This window comes from Lissotriton vulgaris, chromosome 8 (assembly GCF_964263255.1).
Source record: "Lissotriton vulgaris chromosome 8, aLisVul1.2, whole genome shotgun sequence".
In the NCBI taxonomy this organism is placed as follows: domain Eukaryota; kingdom Metazoa; phylum Chordata; class Amphibia; order Caudata; family Salamandridae; genus Lissotriton; species Lissotriton vulgaris.
The window spans coordinates 196,868,487-196,890,219 of record NC_141696.1 but is presented as its reverse complement, the minus strand read 5'-3'; the positions used below and the strand labels follow the sequence as shown (position 1 = coordinate 196,890,219).

At 47.0% G+C, this 21,733-nt stretch overlaps 1 protein-coding gene across 1 annotated transcript in view; it reads left to right on the top strand.

Annotated features, from left to right (window-relative positions):
- ME3 (malic enzyme 3) overlaps positions 1-21,733 on the top strand; it is a 137,022-nt gene that overhangs the window by 44,665 nt on the left and 70,624 nt on the right. The window contains exon 4 of the mRNA XM_086933976.1: positions 16,300-16,409. Coding sequence (XP_086790102.1) covers positions 16,300-16,409 — 110 coding nt within the window. The remainder of the gene's footprint in view (positions 1-16,299; positions 16,410-21,733) is intronic.

Here is a 21,733-nt window from a genome sequence, read left to right as displayed (position 1 = left end):
TTATTTAAGTATTACTTATTTTAAAAAATTAAAAAACATTGTTATTTGTAATATCAATACATGTAAGTCACGTAAATAAAACACATATTGCATTACAAATGCTATAGGTGTCACATTTGCGAGAGTTATAACTATTGGCATTGTAAATGACAAAGCTATTAATTTCGCAATTTTCAAAAACAAAACCTAAATAAAAAATGTGTCATTTATAATACCAATAGCTCTAACTTTCCTAATACGAGACCTATTGCATTGCAAATGCTTGTTTCAGATAGTATTGCATGTCAATGAGTCATTGTCCAACAAAATACTTGCTTTTATAAGAAAACATTGTATTTTATTTCTAAGTGTACACATGAAAAGAAATACGACATTCAGAAGCAATAACACAATCTCCCTTGAGGTCGGGGCTCTAGTAGTTTTCAGGCAAATCCCTGTCCCACCCTTCGTCATGTAATATGCTTGGGTTATTCCCCATTCACAGGTGGTCGTCTCATCCAGGGAATCCATACTACTAGGCCGTACTCAAGAGTTCCCTTTCACTCTTCAGAATTTTAATCAAAGTGTCTATGGTGCCACAGCACCTTCGGCAGCAAATCCCCCAGGGACCACAGGCCAAGTTAGAGTCTTACGCGCTCCAGCAGCACAGAAGCGTTCGGCATTAGAGTTTGCCCTGAGCACAGGCACTTGGATGATCAGATCCAGCTCGTAGTCAGGCTGCTCGCCATACACATGGCAGCATCAGGTGTTTGCAGGCTTACTCTTTAGAGTGGTACGTCTGGCTCTCCCCATCGATTGAAGCAGCTTCTAGCTTGCAGAGCCATAGTAAGCCAAATTCTCTCCAGTGGGGGATTCAATCCTTTGGCTCTCAACTGGAGTCCTACGAGGGCATGTCATCCTCCCCGGCATCCTCCTGCTCCTGGGGGGTCAGTCAGGTCAGATCTCATGGTGTAGCTAGACCCACTGGTCTCCGGTTCGCTCCAGTCGCAAGCAACAGCCCAAAGTCTTTGATGATTTGGTCCCAGAGCCCCTTCTGGCATACAGGGATGCTGTGGCACATTCCGGATGCAACATAGACTCCTCAGATGCAATCGCCCACAGCATGGTGGTCCTTCCTGGCATATGGGGTTGCCAGTAAGAAGTTCATGAGTTCTGCCCTGTTGGTCACACATTTACTTCAAAGGGGGCCCCTCTGGCATACAGGGTCACCGCAACAAGGCAGTGACATTTTGGTGCCTTCACCACAGTTCTAAATTCTCAGCTCCATCTACAGGGTCCCTCTTTTGGCATATTGGAGTCACCAAAAACAGTCCTTGCGGTAGGGCTTCCCACTGGACCTCGCTCCTTCCAACGCTGTCTTCTTCCTCACAAGGGACAGTGGTCTTGGCAGGCAGGCAGGCACAAGTGCTCCAGGCCCAGTCTCCAAGACAGGTGATCCCCGTTTTGCTGAGTGATGTCTCTCCACACAGCAGGTAGACTAGCAGGCCTGGGCCCCTAGCAGGGGTCTTTCAGTGCTTCCCCATCTCACACAGCCCATCTGGCTGCTTGGCAAGTGACACTTGGCGCCTCGCAGCCTGGGATCTTCAAAATACATCTATTCTGAGAGGCCTGAGAGCAGACATCAAGGTTTATGTGGCTGAAAACGAGGGGACGGTGGAATCGGAGGTCACCTTCTGGGAAGCCCTGAAGCCGGTACTGTGAGATAGGGTTCAAAGTAGACTGGGGGAGGAAAGGAGAAAACTCCAAGCTGAGGTCACTACGCTAGAACAGACCATCCTAGGTTTTGAGAGTGAGTACCAGAGTTTGAAACACACCGCGACTCTTAGACGACTATTAGATGCCCAGAGACGATATAGAGAAATGGTTACAAATGAGGCTAAAACTCAGTCCCTGGCCACCCTGAACCGCCTCTGACGTGGGGGATAAATCAGGCAAACTACTAGCTTGGCTCAGTAAAAGGGAACAAGCGACTAGATGGGTGGACCACATTAGGAACACAGAAGGGGTGCTTGTCAGTTCTGATGCACAAATTGCTGAGACATTCGGTACACATTACTAACTTTTCTACGCAGCCAAGGATCTGGGAACACGTGAGGAAGCTCTACAATATATGTCACAAACGGACCTGCCTGTACTATCTCCTGAGGCCCTTCTGGTGTTGGAGGCAGACATCACAGTAGACGACATATTGGAAGCTGTAGCCAGACTGAGACCGGGTAAATCACCGGGTCCGAACGGTTACCCGGCAGAGTTTTTTAAGCGTACGGCGGACCTCTTGACCCGCCATCTAAAGGGTCTCTTTGCTGGGGCCTACCAGGAGGGGGGTCTCCCCCCAGACCTATCCCTGGCTACGATCGTCCTGATACATAAAGAGGGCAAACTGCTACCGCCCCATCTCCCTCCTGAACACGGAAGTGAAACTTCTGGCGACTATCTTGGCGCTTCGCCTGAGGTCGGTGATTCCAGACCTTATTCATCTGGACCAAACCGGCTTCCTGCCGGACAGAGCAACCAGACTGAACCTCAGACGTACCCACAATTGGCTGCAGGAAATTATGGGAAGAAAGGACCCGCACTGGTTTCTCTCCCTTGACGCTGAGAAAGCCTTTGACGCAGTACACTGACCATTCCTCTATGCAGTGTTGGAAAAATTTGGTTTTGGACCTAAGTTCCAGGGGTGGGTCCAGCTCCTCTACACAGCGCCAAGAGCCAGGGTGAGGGTGAATGGGAGGCTATCTCGTGAATTCCGGATCCAGAGAGGGACCCGTCAGGGCTGCCCCCTGTCTCCCCTACTCTTTGCACTAACTATTGAGATACTTGCAGCCAGGATCCGGCAGAATGAGGGCATCTCCGGTTTTGAGAGAATTGACACAGACCCCACACAAGAAAAAATATCCCTGTATGCGGATGACGTACACTTGTATATTACGAAACCAGAGACCACTGTCCCGGAGGTATTCAGGGAGTTGGAGCAATATGGGGGACAAGCGGGGTACACAATAAATTGGCACAAATCAATCTTGTACGACCCACGGGGACGCAACAGATGGGGAAGGCTGCCGGGGCAACTACAGACGACAGTGGAGGGCTTCCAGTATCTTGGGATATACATCACCCTTGATAAGTCGCTATCACTTCGAAAGAACTTGGAGCAAATCATAGTGAACTCCGTGGCGGATATGGACCGCTGGAGACAGCTCCCACTTACACTGCTAGGTCGAGCAGCCATGTATAAGATGATCATTCTACCTATGTATTTATACGCTCTACAGAACGAATACGATCGTCTTCTGCCGACGTTGCTGGCTAAAATCCACTCTTATCTGAGGACCTTCCTTTGGCTAGGTAAACAACCTAGAGTGGCCCTGACTACGCTCCAAAGACGGGGGGATCTCACTCCCTAAGCTGGGGGCCTACTACTGGGCGGAACACATGGTACCAATCAATGATTGGCTACATGCCCCGGCGGATCACCCCACTTACGCCCCAGAGAGGCTTAAACTGTCATCACAGAACTTATTACACTATCTCTATGGGAGTACTAGACGGGAGCCGCTCCTCCCAGCGACGAATCTTACGATAAAGGTGTGGACTATGGCCACAAAACGCATGGGATGGGAGAAAAAGCCCACCCGGCAAACACCATTATGGCACTGTCAGTGGTTAGCGGAACTCAATAAACTGCGCGGCTTCCGACGATGGGACGACATAGGCATCTCCACTATAGGGGATGTTATTGCCAAAGGGGAACTGAAATCCTTTATGGTCCTAAAGTCAGAATTTGGGCTACACCACACGCAGCTCTTCAGATATACGCAGTTACGACACACGTAGAATCCCAGAATGTCCAACTAAGCGATATCCCAGAATACGCACCTCTAGAGGGACGACTCCTCCAAGAAAGAATCCAAGTGAAGGCGGTCTCTCTCACATACAAAACCTTAACTAATAATATGCTGGGTGATTTGGAAAAGCTTAGACACACATGGGAAGCGGAAGTGAGAAGCATGAAAGACCTAGATTGGGACTTAGTATTAATGCATCCCAGGGAGGTGGCAATTAAATCTAGACTACGCCTTATTCAATTCAAGGTGCTTCACAGAACATACTACAATAAAATGCGACTCCATAGAATGGGGAAAATAGTAGACACACACTGTCTTTGATGCCGACAGCATGATGGAGACACTTATCACACCATTTGGGCATGCGACAAGATACAAGAATACTGGACGCAAATCTTCACTGAACTGGGAGAGGTTTTGGAGGTACCACTCCAGCAGGAACCCAAGCTGGCTCTACTGGGTATGACTGCTGAGGTGGACCTTCCGTGTCCACTCCTCACCTTCCTGGTTCTCACACTGGTAGTTGCGAAACTACCAGTGCGAGAACCAGCACTTGACTGCATTATTTCGACTGCTACTCCCTCACCCCAACTCACCCTTCTCCCTCCCCAACCTGAATTAACATGGAACTCCCCTACCCCCCTCCCCACCTCCCTCCCCTTCCAGTCCCATCCCCTCACAAGACAGAACTGTCAGCAAGAGAAAGCCTGTTGCCCTCCCTCGCATCCCCCCCTTTAGCCTGCTCTAACAAACTCCTCTCAGAGCATGCAGCACTACTTCCTCCAAACAAGCACTGACGTCAAAACTTGAGAAAGTTGTGCAGTTGAGAGCGTAAACCAGTGAAAAACAATAAGAGTAGACATAAAGGAGCGTGTCAACTTGAGTGGTCCCCAGCGACGAGCTGCAGTCTCTGTAGCCTGTCCCACCACTGTTCATGAGTGAGAGTCTTGAGTGTCTGTTCCGAGGACTCTGTTCCGTCCCGACGTGCCTTGTTCCAGGTCCCGGATCGCCTCTTCCAACGGGTGAATGGAGCGCGACTCCCCCACCTCTTCTCCCCCGGAAGTACGGCTCCCAATCTCGTCCTCATCATCTCCCTCTGAGCGGGCATGGCTCCGCAGACAGTTGAACCTGGAGCCCGCCACGGCATTCCCTCTCGGCGAGGCCGATCTTCCATGTCGTGTACTTCCCAGGCCATGTCCCTGGTAAGGTGTCGCCGGGGTTTGTCTCTTCGTCCTTCGGGACTTCAGTCTCTGTGCCCTCGGCAGTTCCCACTGGGACCCGTGGGGAGGTGACCTGTCTGTCGTTCCGCGCCGGCGGACTCCCTGTTATGGAATATTGGACGTTCCTCCAGCCATTGCCAGGCGTCTTCCGGATGGGTAAAGAAAAGAGTCTTTTCCTTGTAGATCACCTTTAGTTTCGCCGGGAAGAGGAGCATATAGGAAATATTCATGTCTCTTAATTTCACCTTCACCGCGTCAAAGGAGCAGCGTTGTTTTTGCACCTCTTGGCTGTAATCCGGGAATATCATAATGTTCATGTTTTCCAGACGGATCTCCCCCAACTTTCTAGCCTCTCACAGAATCAGGTCCCGGTCCGCGAAGTTGAGAAAGCGCGCAATGACCGGCCTAGGTCTCGCGCCCTCCGGTGGCTTTGCCAGAAGGGCCCTGTGGGCTCTTTCGATAATGAAACAGGTCGAGAACTGCACCGTAGGGAAGGTCGTAGTCAGCCAGGAGTGGAGGAATGTTGCCATGTTCGTCCCTTCAATTCCCTCTCTAAAACCTACGAAGCACAGGTTGTTGCGTCTCGCCCTGTTTTCGGCATCATCCACCTTCCACATCAGTTGGCGATGAGATGCCTTAAGTTCCGCCATGTCTTTTCTTAGGGTGGAGATTGAATCTTCGGCCTCACCTATCCGTGTTTCAGCAGTAGTCACCCTATCCGTCAACTTTCGGGAGTCCTGTCTCAGCAGTGTCACCTCAGATCCCACCTCGCCGATTTTGGCTTCCAGGGCAGCCCGAGACTCCTGGTTATCGGCCTGTGACGCCTGAATGGCTCCCATTAGCAGATCAGTGTCTGAGTGCACGCCGGAGGCCGCGGACAGAACTGTCTAGGCGCAGCAAAATTGTCCATGGGCCCCTGATTGGCGGACCTGGGGAGTGGATCCTTTTTCCCCATTACTTATGGTATTGTGACGTCGTTCCCGCGGGGCAACTCGTTTCCCATGCCGCCTCTGGCCCTCTGGCCGCAATCGGGGGTCAGCTAGCTCCTCAACCCGTTCCCGGGGAGGGCAGTCCGGCCTCTCCGCCCTGCAGTCTCCGGGAACCACCCGCGTATTTTTGTCCGCCCCCCAGGGGCCCCGGTTCTTAAAGTCGGGTGAATGTCAGTCCCGGCCTGTGGTCCTGTGCCCGTATCAGCCCCGCATCTTGGGCCGTGTTGAATGCCCCACTCGGCTTCTGGGCACTGCCTCTCCGTCCCAGGGCCTGACGAGTGCCGTATGTATGTGTCTACGCCCTTGGTCACCCAGCCGGACGTCCGACCTCCGGGACCACCAGTTGCCTCTCTTGGGGGGGCAGGGGCTTCCCATCGTGGTGACGGGGACACCACAGAGAGGTCTCAGCTTAGTCCAGATCAATGTAGGGCCTGGGAAGTCCAACAGCGGCCCCAGGCAGGTGATTGCAGGAAGTTGTCGAGAGGCAAAGAGCGTGACTACAGCTATGGGGCCAGGATCAGGTCCGGGGCACACTCGAGCTCCAGAGCGCGGCCTCGGCCGCCATGTTGGTGAAGTATCTGCCTGTCGGGAGCCCAGACGCCTCAGCAGGGGCCGTCCACCGGATCCGCACCAGCCCACAGGTCCCGCAGTGCGCCCCTCTCGCTCTCACCTGCCGGGCCGGCGACAGGACGGTCTCCAGGTCCGGTTTGTCCTCCCAGCGCAGCTTCGGCCGCCATATTGGTGTAGTCCGCGGGTGTCACCGTGGATTCCGGACGCCTCACCGGGGCTCTCACCGGCGCCGGGGCCCCATACAATGACCTCCTCACACAGACCCTCACTGTGACCGACAGCCACAGCGCCCAGATGCCAGTTCTCAGTGCGGTCCCCCGTATATGGTCGTGGTGGTCGCCATCTTGCCGCCGTCCGGCCTCCCAAAACGATGGTGTAAGTTTGGCGGTTCGCAGGTTACAGTCACTCAAACTTCGAGGAAGTGGCCCCCACGGGATTTAGGGTCCCTGCAATGACCCTCCCGTAGTTTTGGTGAATTTAGGCATAAGTGGAAAGACGGATTTAGAGGCAGCTCGCTGGGAGCTCAGGAAAAGCACGTCCTAGCAAGCCATGCTGTTGGCCACGCCCCCCTGGGGCATATTGTTGATAATTAAAGCCCTTCGCTGACTGACGGGCTGATTTAACTGAGCATAAGGGTTCCTTGGCGTGGCAAAATTAATCTTGCTTTTTATAGGTGATGCGCTCCTGAGGCAGTAGTTTCTGTCTAAGCGCAGACATTAAATATGAGTGCTCCAGGTTTCTGAAGCTCAAGCAGAATTCTGACTTTTTCCCTTTTGAAAGAGTTCATAAAAGGCAACAGGCAGAGAGCATTTGTCTGCGCTTCAGATTAGCATTGAATGAGCTGACCAGACCGCTAAAGACATTAGATAGCATGATCCTGCAATCTGTGGACACTTCAAGGTCAAACGGTTGACCTTGAAAGTGGTCCACTGTTTCATCAGAAGCCTTAATAGGGATTGTATGGACCCTGAGGTACGATTGCTTTTCCTTTTATCTATATACCAGGACCGGTACCAAAAATTCGATACCTCCATCTCCTACAATAGTTCTCCTCCAGGGGGATGGGTCAACCAGTCATCATTATCTTTTGCCTTATTCAATATATATTTAACTTTCCCATTGGGCATAATCTGTACATTTTCATATGGTATCACTAACAGCAACAAATAGTTTTTAAAAAATAGTTCTTTTTTTTGTTTAAATTTGTTTTATTGGTTTCAACAACAATCGCAAGCATTACAAAGCAATACTGAAGCCACAAGAATAAGTGACGGACTTATTTTTATTTATTTATTAGTTATTTTTGATAGTGAGGAGTCAGCAGCTACTCTGACCACTATTGGTGACAAGAAACAAGGTTGGGACAGCCTGGAGTGCCTGGCTTAATTATGCTAATTTGATGTGCAGTTGTCATCCCAGTTCATAGCTATTCAGACTGCACAGGTCACAAACGGATGAATGTATTGTACTGAAATAATAGATGGCCCGAATATGAAATATTTTATTTTTGTTTCTTGTGTATTTTACTGCCTTTTTTAAACCCTAGGCGATTTTTGTTTGTGCAGTGCTCGTGGGAATTTGCTTGACAAGTTTAGGGGTATTACACATATTTTAAATACGTAATAAATCTTGTATTTTTGAAAGGGATTATTAATGCTGAATTCTTAAACTGCGATATTACTATTAACCACTAGCTCTGCCATCCATTCTGCCGCACACATTAGCTGTTGTATATATGTTTTTTTGAATGACTCGGATGCTGGGTTATACAAAGATCTTTTCAGACCACTCCCTGCGCGTGGTGGGATAGTGGAATGATCGTGGATCACAGGTCAGGGACTCATTGTCTGACCCAGGCTACAAAACAAGAGCTGCTCTCTGGAGGAAATGGCCGATTAGTTCTACTTGTATTAAAAAGCATTCTTTGCCCCGTGCTACGGCCCCATGATTAATAGTGGGCCATTTGCCTGAAAGGCGAAAATCATTAATATTCCATGCCATGGATGCCACTCCATTTCCTCTCCACTAGAAATTGTTTACTAATTTAATTAAATGTATTGAATGTTTTCGAGCAGCTCTTTAGAGTGAGTACCTATTGCAATGCATCAAAATCTCGAGCCTCCTATTTGTTCACACCCTTTTATTTTGAAAGGTGAACATTAGAGCGCTGAAAAAAGCAGTAAATAACTAGGAAAGAGCAGTGGGTTTAACAGGGCATAGTACCGATATAGGCGACCCTCTCGCGCGATGAACATACCATGCAACGCAATAAATAATCACACGAAAACAGGTTGTTGGAAAACAATTTGCTGCAGGTTTATTTCACACAAGAAGTATGCCAACATGGTGGGTTAACTTGTGGGGGATCCAAGGGCAGGCAGCAGTGACTGACCTAAGCTGCCTGCCCGCCTGATGAACCAAACTGCACCTTGGGCAACCCAAAAGGTGCTATCATATACCTGGGGTATTTTGCCCCATTAATTACCATGGACCCCCAGTTCAAGACCTTACTCATGCCTAATGAGGGAAGGAGTGTTGCAAGACAAGCCCCTAGTTGCTCAGGCTTACAACCGGCCCAAGGACTAGTTGGGCATCAACTTTTTTATCCAGGTTCATGCCGTAAAGACTTCTGGGGCTTGGATTTGGGATAGGGCTCCCCTGTTGTGCTCCTGAAGAGGGTACTCCTATGTACCAATCAGCCTCCGGATCACCCTGTAACTCAGTCAAAGCCCTGGATGTGGCCACTGTCATATCCGGGCCCCCCCCACCCCACCATTTCAGGTTCCATAACCTCCTGTGACCTGCAGTTGCCAGTCCTTCTAGTCGGACAAATTCCCTATCTACCTCTTGCAGGTGTGCCCCATCTCTATCGGGGTACCATGTGGTGTTTACACTAATGAGGCCACGCCTGAATGCCGAGCTCTTTTTGTTTTATTTGATTTTGAATTCGGGTTGAACCAAGCCCTCCTGCTTGGTCGGCTTGCACATGGCTATGTACCCTTTTGTAGGAATGTTCGATGGTCGTCCGGGGGTTAGGAACTACTGGTCTCATCTTTAACCACTGTTCCATAAGATGTCCCTGTTGTGCCCTCTGTGCCAATTTGTGCCTTCTGATTAGGGATAGAGTGTGCCCTGTAATTACCCCTCACTGCTCACCCCAAATTCAAGATTTACCGGAAAGCATTTTGGTGTCCGCCTACAAGGTCATGAGTTATTGTTTCTAGCGAACGCAATACACTTCTCTATGGGAGTACTGCACCGGCAAGAAATCAGATCCCTGGTGCTGATAATTACTTAAATGGCTGTGGGGTGGGTGGGGGGAGTGGGATGTTTGCCAGATCATACTACTGCATCACCTGTGCTGGCGCTGGAAGACAACCCCCCCCCCTCCCCCCAACCTGGTCAATTGATAGATGTTCCCCGGTATTGGGGCTGTATTCTGCCCTTTGCTGAATACCCAGTGTGCCTCTATCGCTCAACCCAAGGCAAGGATGCACCTGAAACAGGGGTGTGAACATAAGTTCCCATAGATGCACCTTAAGCACTGTGCTTCATTTTATGTTCTCATTTGGTAGAGCAAACAATTGGTCTGGATGCATTCTTTGAGTTTGTGACATTATTCCGGCCTGAGTGTGTACACAATTGCTTCCCTACCCTCTGATAAGCCTGTCTGCTCAACCACACTACCACAAACATAATAAGGTGTATTCTGCTTTAGCATCTGCTATAACTCCGGGGATTTGCTGGACTCTGCGCCCACAATGGGCCATATGTATCATTCAGAATTGCGATTGCAAACGCCGAAGAATTTTGGCGTTTGTGATCCCAATTGGGCTCAGTGGTATGTATGAAAGAAAAACTGCCTCGCAAAATAAGAAATCGCAAAATTTGCGATTCCCTGTTTTGCAATTACATTTAAGGAATCTCAAATCTTTGTTTCTTAAATGCAATGTAAGAAACACAGAAAAAGAGTGCAATTTGGCCTTAAGGAATCGCAAATTACCCCCAACTTCAAGTTTTCAGGGGTGCAACAGGGTGTACTTTTGACACCCTGGCACCTTTGAAATTGCATTCTCAATTTGCGATTCTCTAATTGAGAATCACAAATTGAGAATGTCTTCCCATTCATTCATATTGGCCTCTAGGCCCTTAGGAATGAATGGGAAGGTATTCCTTAATTGCGAATCACAATTTGCAATTCGCAGTTAAGGAATATGCAGGTATCGGTCCAGAAACCCTGTAATCCCTTTCTTAAATCGAGAGATTGTATGCATGGACTTGGTGGAGGCAAAACCTGTATCTGGCAATCCACAGCTAAGGAAATATAGATAACAAGACCACCCTTTGGTCTTCCAGCCATGGAGGGGGAAGCGGGACAAAGTAGGACTTGTAATCCTCCAAAAATAAACAGCAATCAGCCAACCATGTTTCCTGTAAACAAATCACAAGAAATTGTTTAACAAATGCAATTCACAATGGGTCCGAAAACTTGTTGGCCAGACCTGCAACATTCCAGGATATAACATTATTATCAGACACATGCAAACATCCATTGCTTTGCTCTAGAGAGTCCTGCTGGGCTGTGGGATTCACTGAGTCCAGCGCTGGGGTACTACCAAGTCAGTCACAAGCATCCATTGTAGTCGGGGAGGTAAATCTGTTACACAGTTCCAAAGGCAATTAACCAAAATTCTGCCGGCGCCTAGGCATCTGATCATGATGAGCTGAAGATGAAGGCAAGTTCGAATTAACATTCCTAATAGATGGGGTCCTCAGCAGTGGGCCATCAAGTGGGGCTGGGTTGGCAAGTTTCAGATAGTTACACCCTGGTTGGTCTGGTTTATTAAAAATCCTAAGTGGATCAGGGAACAAGATCCTTTCTGCTATGTGAAGCCTGTTGAAATTTACAATAACATAATCCCCCTTGCATGATTTATGAGAACTTCAAATCCAGCTTACTGTTCGCACCATGTTGATATTTTTCTCCACCCTTATTCCCAGGGGTGTGTTGTGCGATAAGACTTTGTTCTTTAACTGGGAAAAATCTCCTTTGTACCCAGTGGGAGAGTTGGTATGTTCCCCAGTACCACAACATATGGAGTAGATTCCGCTGGGAGATGAATAACTGGCAGTCGCTGGTTGTGGGTTTCCCCTCGGGCCGCACCCCTATTGGATGGTTCTCTTCTTGAAGCTGGGGCTGCGTTGTCAAACTGCCCCTGGGGTTGTGATTTACACTCTGGATAGGCACTTGGTGCCTTACAGTTCCTTGTCCTCCCTGTAGCTGTGGCTGACCCTTAGTTTTATTAGGCAAGCTGACCATGTTAGGGGGGGTCCAACAGGGTACGTTGACCTGGTTGGATGACTTGTGTGAAGTAGTGTGGCTCACTGGTTAGAGGCGGCAGACCCGAGAGCAGAGGACGGCCTGGGACCAGGGTTCGATTCCCGGCGCGGCAGGTTTCTGGACCAGGGTCAGCGGACTCGATAATTCTCTCGCCTCGGTGCCCACTCTAATCAGCGATCACACTCGGCAACTCTGGGCATTAGCTTGCCTCATCTTCACTAACGGCCCCACCAGACCGCCGGGGATGCCTGGTCTCACCCTGGAGATACCCATTAAGGGACCATCTCTCAGGGAAGCCAGGAAGGGTTTCGCAGCGGTCGAAGCGCCTTGGGACCCTACGGGTAAGTAGTGCGCTATATAAATGCCTATACATTTACATTTACATTTACTTGCCCTCCAGTTAATACAGGTGAAGCGAGGCATTTAAGATCAGCTAAACTCTTCCATCAATGTCAGACAATGGATTATCGGATCCAGCTTGGAGTCCAACATGTTCTCCATCATTACGTGGAATGATTCCAGTGTGCCCATCAAGTCTGACTTTGACAATGTTGACGTGGTAGTTAGGGCTTTGGGGAGCAGATTAGGTTTTGATCTTTTGGCCTTGCCCCCGTTGATTGGGATTTCCTTTTGGTGCCTGTCCCTTTCCCTAAACCACCCGACTCAACCAGAAATGAGCTCCCTTGCATGGTTGCATTTGATGTTACTGTGTGCTTGCTGGGGGTAATAACTGCCATGCCACATGCCCTTCATCTGGGTTTGCTTCAATACCTTTAGTTTACAACTCTTTATGTTTCTTGCAAATTATTTCTTCCATTTTTTCAAAGTTCATTTTTGTCTCATCAAAAATCACTGTAAACAATTTCTACGGTGGTTAACCAACTCAATCTCCTTGTCCAGGACTGCGGCAGCACGCTGGAGGAACAAGTCCATGGTGGCCACTGAGGCTGAAGTGACTGCTGTGGTCCTTCCAGATGCTAATGTCACCTTACGCCTGCCCATAATAAGATCAATAAGTTCAGTATTGGCGGTTCAGAGCACTTGACTGGCGGAGTATAGCTCCAAGGTTACTCCAAAAAAGTTTAGCAGCTATAAATACCTGAATTGTGAATGTAACAGGATGCAACACCTGGATACCCAAAACACGAGAAACACTCTGCATGCAGGCTCCCCTATAGTCCACGTGAATAATACACGTGCAGGTATAAAATAGGGTAAGGCCAAACACCTTCCTACCTTAACCTCAACCGCTGAGGGGGCCGTGGATGGTCAGAGTTACACAGCGATATAGGCGGCGGTGCTCCAATTGGGCCAAGAGAGTGGGCCCAGCCCGACCTCGACCGGACTTGGATGGGCGCAGACGGGCCCGCCCTTGGCCCGGGCAAGCCTGCGCGCATCCAGTGCTGCGGGAGCCCGTGACGGTGAATAAAGCGCCACCATGCGCAATGATGTGGTGTGGGCGTCAGCAAGGCCCAAGGGAGCTGGGACTCGTGGTCCAGATTCTCCAGCCACGGCAGGCAAACCGCAGGTAATGGCTTGAGGTCCTGCAGCTATGCGAAATCCCAAACCTATTGGATTTGCCCATCCATGTTCATATTGTGGAGACCGTAATTGAGCTCAATTCCCCCAGGTGAGCACGCGTTGCATGCTGGGAGTTTCGAGGCCATATGTACCATGTTTCAAGTGCAGTTGCAAATCACGGAATGCAATATCTTGTCATCCCATATGTATTTGTGCGCATCTTCACTACGAAAGGTATCTTGGCGATGAATAACATACGTTTATTGATGCCTAGCTTAATGGTACTCATTTTATCAAGCAAAAGAAGGATAAAAGGCTGAGTGGACGTGCTGGGATTTGAGCCTGTGACCATGGGGTCAGACACAGCGCCCTATCGGAGTTGTATTAGTGTTGCATAACTTAATGCGGACTCACTGGAGTCTTTTGTAAAACTTTGCTGTGTTGTGCTCTGTCAACCAATATTTTGTCCTGTTTATATGGAGGTTTCCTACATATAGAGTAGCATTGTGGATGGCACAGTGCTGGACATTGAGCACGCTGGAGTATATGCTGTTCATTTCTTACCTTAGTGGCAAACAAATACAGAGGTGCTGGCTGCTGTGTCCCACTGCCGTCAAGTGCTTTGTTGTGGATTTGAGCCTGTGTGACCATGGGGTCAGACACAACACAGCCCCTACAGTGGATGCAATAGTCCACTAAGCACCAGACCAGTATCTGCATTTAACACCGGGAACCGATGTTTTTTTTATTTTTTTTTATTCTAAAGCAAGGAAGGCCACAGGGACAGCGCTCGATCACTACCGAATAATAATGATCTGCACTGGCAAGATGAGGGGGAAGGAAGGACAGGTGGGCATCGCCTGCAAAATGCTGCTGCGCTGTGTGAGGCTAATCTCGTGATGTCATGGAGTGCTCTATACTTTGATTTTTCATACCCACTCCTGTCTCTGCCGCCAGGCCGTACACGTTATGCACGGTGTGGGAGGGGCCCTCTAATGCAGTGGAAGATGCAGATGTGAAATTTGCATAACATGGCAAGCATATAAATGGTGACTGCCTTATAATATCTTCTGGAAGCAACACATTTAAACCCTGTGTGCGCTGTTATGCTAGGAGGAATTGTCACATTACTGCACCCTAGCTTTAAACCTATCTGAGAATAATTACTCCACGTCCCAGAGGTTATTTACTACCACCAAGACAAGGAAGGAGTGGGCCAGCTTTGGAGCTTCAGCAGGACATGCGTGCGCTCGCTGCACCCCTCGGCCTCGCAACATTCACCTGCATATACTGAACGCCTGATAGCGCAATCCACAACCTTAACTTGGAGACAAAAGACACAGGCTTAACTTGGAACGATACTGTGCTCATGGTGTGCAGAAGGAAAGATTAAAATAGAAAACCTGCATTGCGAATAGCTGCCGTAGTTGACATTAATTAATGTGAAATTATGTAACAGGACCTGTGGCCAGATGTTTAGGCCGCCTGTGTGATTGATGGAGGAGCGGGGCCTTTGTCCCGGATTAGAAGGGGGTAAAATTGTACATGTGACCCCCGCAGATTTCGAACCCTTTAGTCCTGCACTAAATGACTCTTCCTTCCCACGCCTTCTAGCCTGTCACGGAACCCAAAATTGGTAAGCAACACCTTCCAGTACTAAAATAATGCCTAAAGATGCCATGGGAACGTGTCTGAGCCACCTGCGAGTCACGAAGAAGGTTGTGCATTGGCAAACATTAAGCAGGATTCACCCATACTGGTGAGCCCCGGCAAGCTTGGAGTGACTGATAGAAAATATTAGTGGTCCTACAATCTCCAAAGGACAATCCATTTTTCCACATATATTTATCAACTGGCTGCATGCACCATATGGGCCCGTGAAGCGCTTAAATGCGACTTCAACTAATGTTTTTTTTTACCCCTCTTAAGACAGACCCTCTTTTTCTTGCTTTGGATGTCCCAGCTGTCCCACCGGGCTAGTACGTGTCAACATTTGGGTTTTCCAAGAGATGGAAAGTTCACTCTGTCACACTCTGCTTAAAGGGGTGGATGGTGAATGACGTCATACCAGGTCTCAACACCCAAGCAGACGGCTAAGAGCTTAGGAGCATTGCCTATTGTTGATGACTGCTAGCCACACATGACTGGGCCAAGGGACCAGTTATGTTTTTTTTCTACCCTTGACGGCCCATTTAATAAATACTACTAGTTTTCAGAGCGTCTGCATTGACGATTTTTTATTGTGTTTTTATTTGGAAGAACGGTCGATCGTATTATAAACATGGGTCATACACAACATGTGTATTCATCATGTTACATGGGGACTTTAGGAGACCCCTCGGCGCAAGAGAAGCACTTTGGACCACAGCCAATCCGGTAGAAGGATCCGCAGATATAGTTTGGAACATTCAGGTTCGTTTTTTTTAGTTTCTTTTGACCATTGCCATCTCAATATTTCTCAACACAACAACTTTTTGAAATTATAAATTATTTCATTAAATAAGTGATTGAGAAGTGGTGGTATGTGCGTACACTCATTCATTTAAATCCGTGTGTTAGCGGATAGGCTGGCTTAGGCTGTAACAACAGTGACATCTAGGGGTTTGTGATGGAATTAACAAAGCTATGGTTTCCAAAATAAAGAGAAATGGTGACAAGTAGTCTGTACTGAATGAACCCTCTAGTTCTCCAACACTAACTTTTGATTCTATATTCGCATTTGTCATATTCCAATCATGTTTCCATATCGATAAACTTAAATGTCAATGTTTGAGACAAGGGTTTCTAATCGGTTTTTTTCTTTAAATTCACAGGTACGGGATGAACTGCCTTATCCAGTTTGAGGACTTTGCCAATTCCAACGCGTTCAGACTCCTAAACAAGTATCGCAACAAATACTGCACATTCAATGATGATATTCAAGGTAAACAGACGGTGGTGTATGGGCACTAACTGAAACACGGTTCGGTTTGGCAATGAGTTTGTGTTTATGTAGTCTTCTCCTTGCAGTCTGTCTTTAGCTAGTGACATTAAGTGGGATAGATAGGCATTGCGGCCTGAAACACCACTTTGTCAAGATAACAGAAACTCTCCTGAATTCTAACACGCAGGGTTGTAATCTCCCACTGCCAGGCAGGTTCGCCATGTTTCATTTTCAAAATGTTCACAATCGAAGGTATAGTTTTCTGAAACGTTGTTCACGTGCATGTGTTTTCCCTGCCCTAATGTGTTTATAGTCCTTGTATTGCGTCGTTTTTGCATGTGTAGGTTTGGAAAATTAGTGAACCATATATTTATTCTTTGGTTTTCATTCTTTCTTTCATTTTGAAATATGGTTAACTGGAAGGAAAGGCTCTCTCTTTTCTACACCCATTGAGGCCGAGTCACAGAAGCATGTAGGAGTACGGCTAGCAGTACTACTGAAGTACTCTTTTCCGTACTCTAACCTGCCTTTGTGAATCGGTTCAAAAATGACTAAATCCCTATTAGTAAAAGTGCACAGAGGGCACATTCCTTTCTATTTGTACGAATTGCTCATGAGTCTTCCCTGAATTTTCCCATTATATTCTAGTTTAGATGTCTTGGTGCCAAATCGCAAAGGCATAGAAGAGTACCTAAGAGGGTACAACTTTAAGTATTCTAAAGTACCTTTGTGAATAGGGTCCATTGTGGGAAATTGGGGAGTATTTGTACACTTTGTAACACTTTTTGTAGCACATATAGCAGAAATACCCAGGTTCAGTTTCAGCGTGCAGCCAAACGTAATTAGTGCATTAGTACCCTTTGAATGGTAAGTCAAATGCCCAAGTCTGACTTTTAAATCTTTCATCCCCACGTTTATAACTTGTCTCAATAAACTAGCAATGCTTAGAATGAATTCAAAGATCTTGGGAAGATGTGTGGAGAATCAGCTGACACCAATACCTAAAGAAAAAAACCTGCCCAGTCCTCCCGAATTTGGTTTCAAATCTGCCAGTAGCACAGGATTGGCTATTCTGCAAGTAATGGACGATTCTCTTAGACCCTCTCCAGAACTTGTTGCGAAGTTTGACACCATCAACTAAGTCTTTCTACCACAGATCCTGAATGATTAGGGTGACCAGATTCTCAAAACAAAAAACGGGGACAGGTCATAGACATAGAAGTAGGACTGCGGTTTGCAGTAATCATCAACATAAAAGTACGACTATTTGACAGCTGTCATAGACATAGAAAAGGGACTACAACAGCTCCCTCTTCAGACCGAGATGAAGCATTACAGACAACAAATCTGAGGTCTTTAATTGGCACCCCTCTCCTTTAAGCAGCAGCATTAGTACTTTTTATTACATTTACACTTTTAAGAACTATAGCATATATTTGCCAAAAAAGAGAGCATGCACGCGCGTGCTCAACCGGAACAATGAAAAACAGGGACATTTCTGTGTTTAACCCAGACACTGTTTGAAAACTGGGACATTTGAGTCACTTGGAGAAAAGTGTCGGGACACGGGGACACTTCTCCAAAAACGGGGACCGTCTTGGGAAAACAAGGACATCTGGTCACCCTATGAATGACCAAACAGGTCTAATGGGCCCAGTTCGAGGCATCATGAACCTCCCACTTTAGCAGCTTGATTTGGGGGACAAAGTGGGCATGGTAGGGTGTCACTGGGCAGTTTGGTGCATTATAAAACCTATTAATTGTTTTTGTGGCACAGTTGACTTGGATCAGAAGCTCCTAAATACCACTACTTGCAATGGAAGAGACGGAGGGAGGCATGCGAGAAGTCAGAAATAGATAGAGGAATGGATGCAGAGGAGGTGGAGGCGAGAGAAACATTGCTGGCTGCGTAATTAATACATGTGATGGCAGTTTCAGCTGCAGCAGGTCTCAGTCGGCCATTTTGAAAGGAAACTGGAAAATACAATATGGAGGAAATATGCAAACAAACAGCATTTTTACTAGCTGCTATGGGACTGAATGTGGAAGAAAACCGTACTGTCCAATCAAATGTCTCTTTGGGGGAAGAGAACATAAAAATCTGCAATGTATGGACTCCCACACTGCTGCCGACTGGCAGTAACTACCAACACCTGGAATAAAAAGCTCTCACCTCAAACAAAGATTAGTGTTCAGAGCCCTATTCACCAGCACAACTTCATAACTAGGAAACAACCATGTTTACAAATAATAGCAGCTGTGTTTCTAACTGGCTTCTTACTTCCAAAGACATTGGCAGGGAAAAAAGTGTATTCAACACAACCCCACTCTAACTACGTTGAGCACGGACAAACCACAGGAACAACCCTCCAAGGGCAATACCACGACCGAATACTCGTATGTCTCCAAGGAAAAGCAATACAGGGCAATGCAACTGTCATCTGTGTGCTATTTAATCACATCCAAAGAGTATATTTAGAATTTGTTACAGCAGGTTTACCTCTTTGTAGAAAAATGTAAGTGTGAGTAAGTCCCATTTAGTAGCACATTCGATGAAAATTCCTTAAAAATTGGAAATTTACTCAGAAACCAGTGCAAGCCTATGTGGTTACATCTCCAAGGGCTCCTGTGTGCATCGGGCTATATAGGACTATCCTCATGCAGTGGTTATTTTGAGTCTCAACATACTCACTTGGTGTTTGTGGTTCATTTCAAACCGGTATGAGAGGAATTTCAGACTAAACCATTATTCAGCATTGGTTAGTACATAGTGGCCAAGTCATAAAAAGTGAGTGACTCCATGTTGGAATGTCTATGGGAATGATTTCCACAATTTCCTGTGATTCTTATAAGTGCAAGTCCCACACCAGGGAAATGTTACTTTTGTAGTTCCCATGGAGATGGCCTATGAACCTTATGCTCTGATTGTGTGCTGTCAGCTGTGTGAAAAATTCCCAATTAGAGGGCAAGTGGGAAGGTGCAAATGCACAATTTTGTTATTTTCTCATTTTTTACACCCGTTTCCTGTACAGTAATTCCTTCCTCTACACCCCCTGAACAATGAAGCTCTTTAGGGCGCTTGCTCACACTCATTGGTTCACTTATGTCTATTTGGAATAGGCAGGCGTTTAGAAGTGGGACAGAGTATTGCAAATATTAGTAAATAGCTTTTAAGTTACAAATTAGTAGGTGTTAACCAAACTGTCCTTTCCAACCTCCATGGCAACAGCCATTTTTCCATACCAGTCCATACCGAAGACTGTGCAAAACACACTAACTTGGCACATTTTCTATCGTAGTGCATTCCATCTCCATCAAATAAAGCTTTATTCAGCTATTTAAAAAAAGACGTCAAACCAAATAAGTCATGTCAATAAATATTACAATATTGTAAGAAATTCAGGCTGTTAGTTAAGGGGGTGAAAGCCCCCTCAACTAACACAATCCTTGTCCGAGTGAACAGAAAAGTCACTAAATAATTCTATGTGTAACCCTTTGGTAGCATGGTACAAAAGCAGTCCGTAACTTTGAGGCAATGTGTAAAGTATGTATGCAGCACCTAAACAGTAAGAAAGTGAAAACACATCACAAGAAAAAATCCTAATAAATTTAGATATACAAAAGAATTTAATAAGTAAAATGAAACCAAATAACATAATCAGTAGAACCGAAGTTATGAATTTTTAGAGTTCTAGGTGAAAATGGCACCAAAAAGCACAAAGCACCTCTTGCGGGTATCTGGTGGTGCTGGACCAAGTCAAAGCCACCAGTTCAGGTGGACCGCTAGTGAACATGGTCTGGTACAGTGACAAGGTTTGTCCCGGTGAAGAGTTTACCTTCTCAAAGTCCACGTCCACATCGGGAGCCTCAGCTGGAGCTTCGTGTTAGTGAGGTCAGCGAGGATTCCGTTGTCCGCGCAAGAAGCTGGTCCATGCTGGAGCTTTGAGTTGACAGACACCGCAGTCGTTGCTGATGCAGACAGTCCTAGTAGACTCGAAGAGCAGGCCCTCACTGGACTTTGCATTGGTGGACACCAAAAACGGTAATTTCTTAGTGCGAAGAATACGCTCGCAGTCACGAGGAGCATACAACCTCTGGATTTTCACCTGGAGTTCTGTTTTGAGGCAAATGTTCCACCCTCTATTTCCAGCCAAGAATGCAGGACCTGAAGTACACCTTTTGGGGATCACCTTTTGGGGATCAGGAGGATTCACTCAAGCAGAAACTAGCAGCCGTGCTTAAGCAGGTCTATGCTATGTAGTGCTGGTCAGCTAGACAGGTGCAAGGAGGCCTCTTGAATGCAGGACCTGGAGTACACCTTTTGGGGATCACCTTTTGGATCACCTTTTGGGGATCAGGAGGATTCACTCAAGCAGAAACTAGCAGCCGTGCTTAAGCAGGTCTATGCTATGTAGTGCTGGTCAGCTAGACGGGTCCAAGGAGGCTTCTTGAAGCTTATTATATTCCTGTAGCTCAAATAGGAGACCAGACAACTGACACTTGGAGTCACTTCTGAGGAGATTGTGTTCAAAGCAAGCAGATCGAGTATTCCTTTGTCAGACAGCAGGGTAGTCCTTCTGAATCTTCCACAGGCTCAGGGGTCTTCTGATGAGAGATTCTTAAGATGCGATCCTTATAGCCAGGGCCAGCCTGTGGGTGGGGGATTCCCCTATTGCCTAACCTTCCCCGTTTCCTGGATTTGGCTCCAAACTCTCCAGAGTAACAAAGGGCAGACAGGTCTAGGTGCGAGCTGCATTTATCAGTGGCAGGGCAGGCAGCATCAGAAGTCAGAAAGTGGAGGGGCATTGCTCTCAGGTTACTATTTGAGGTTGAAGAAGGCGGATTAAAACATCCCAGGCAATCTTGCTCAGTAGGGGAACACCCTTCCCCACACCCAAAGCCCTTTTGTCTCCATGTCTGGTGAACACACAACACACACAGGAGAACTATTCACAGTCCTAAGACGCTGGCAGAAAAGCACATTTAGTTTAGACAGAAAAATGCCAACTTACCAAAAGTGTCTTTGTCAAAATAGAAACTTACATCTGACTTTACCATTAAAGAGAATGTAAAATTACAATTCATATGAGTGGAAGAAGCATTTCTCTATCAGTTCTCAAAACCGAAGTTATCCCTTATTAACTGTAATAAGGTATCAAAATGTTAGTCTATGGTGAGATAGCCTTGCTATAGTGAAACACAGCTTTTGATGTTTTTCACTACCAGGACATGTAAAATAAACACAAATGTCCTACTTTTTTTATAATACTAATCACCCTGAGCTAGGTGCCTTAAGGGACTATCTTAGGGGCGACTTATAAAGA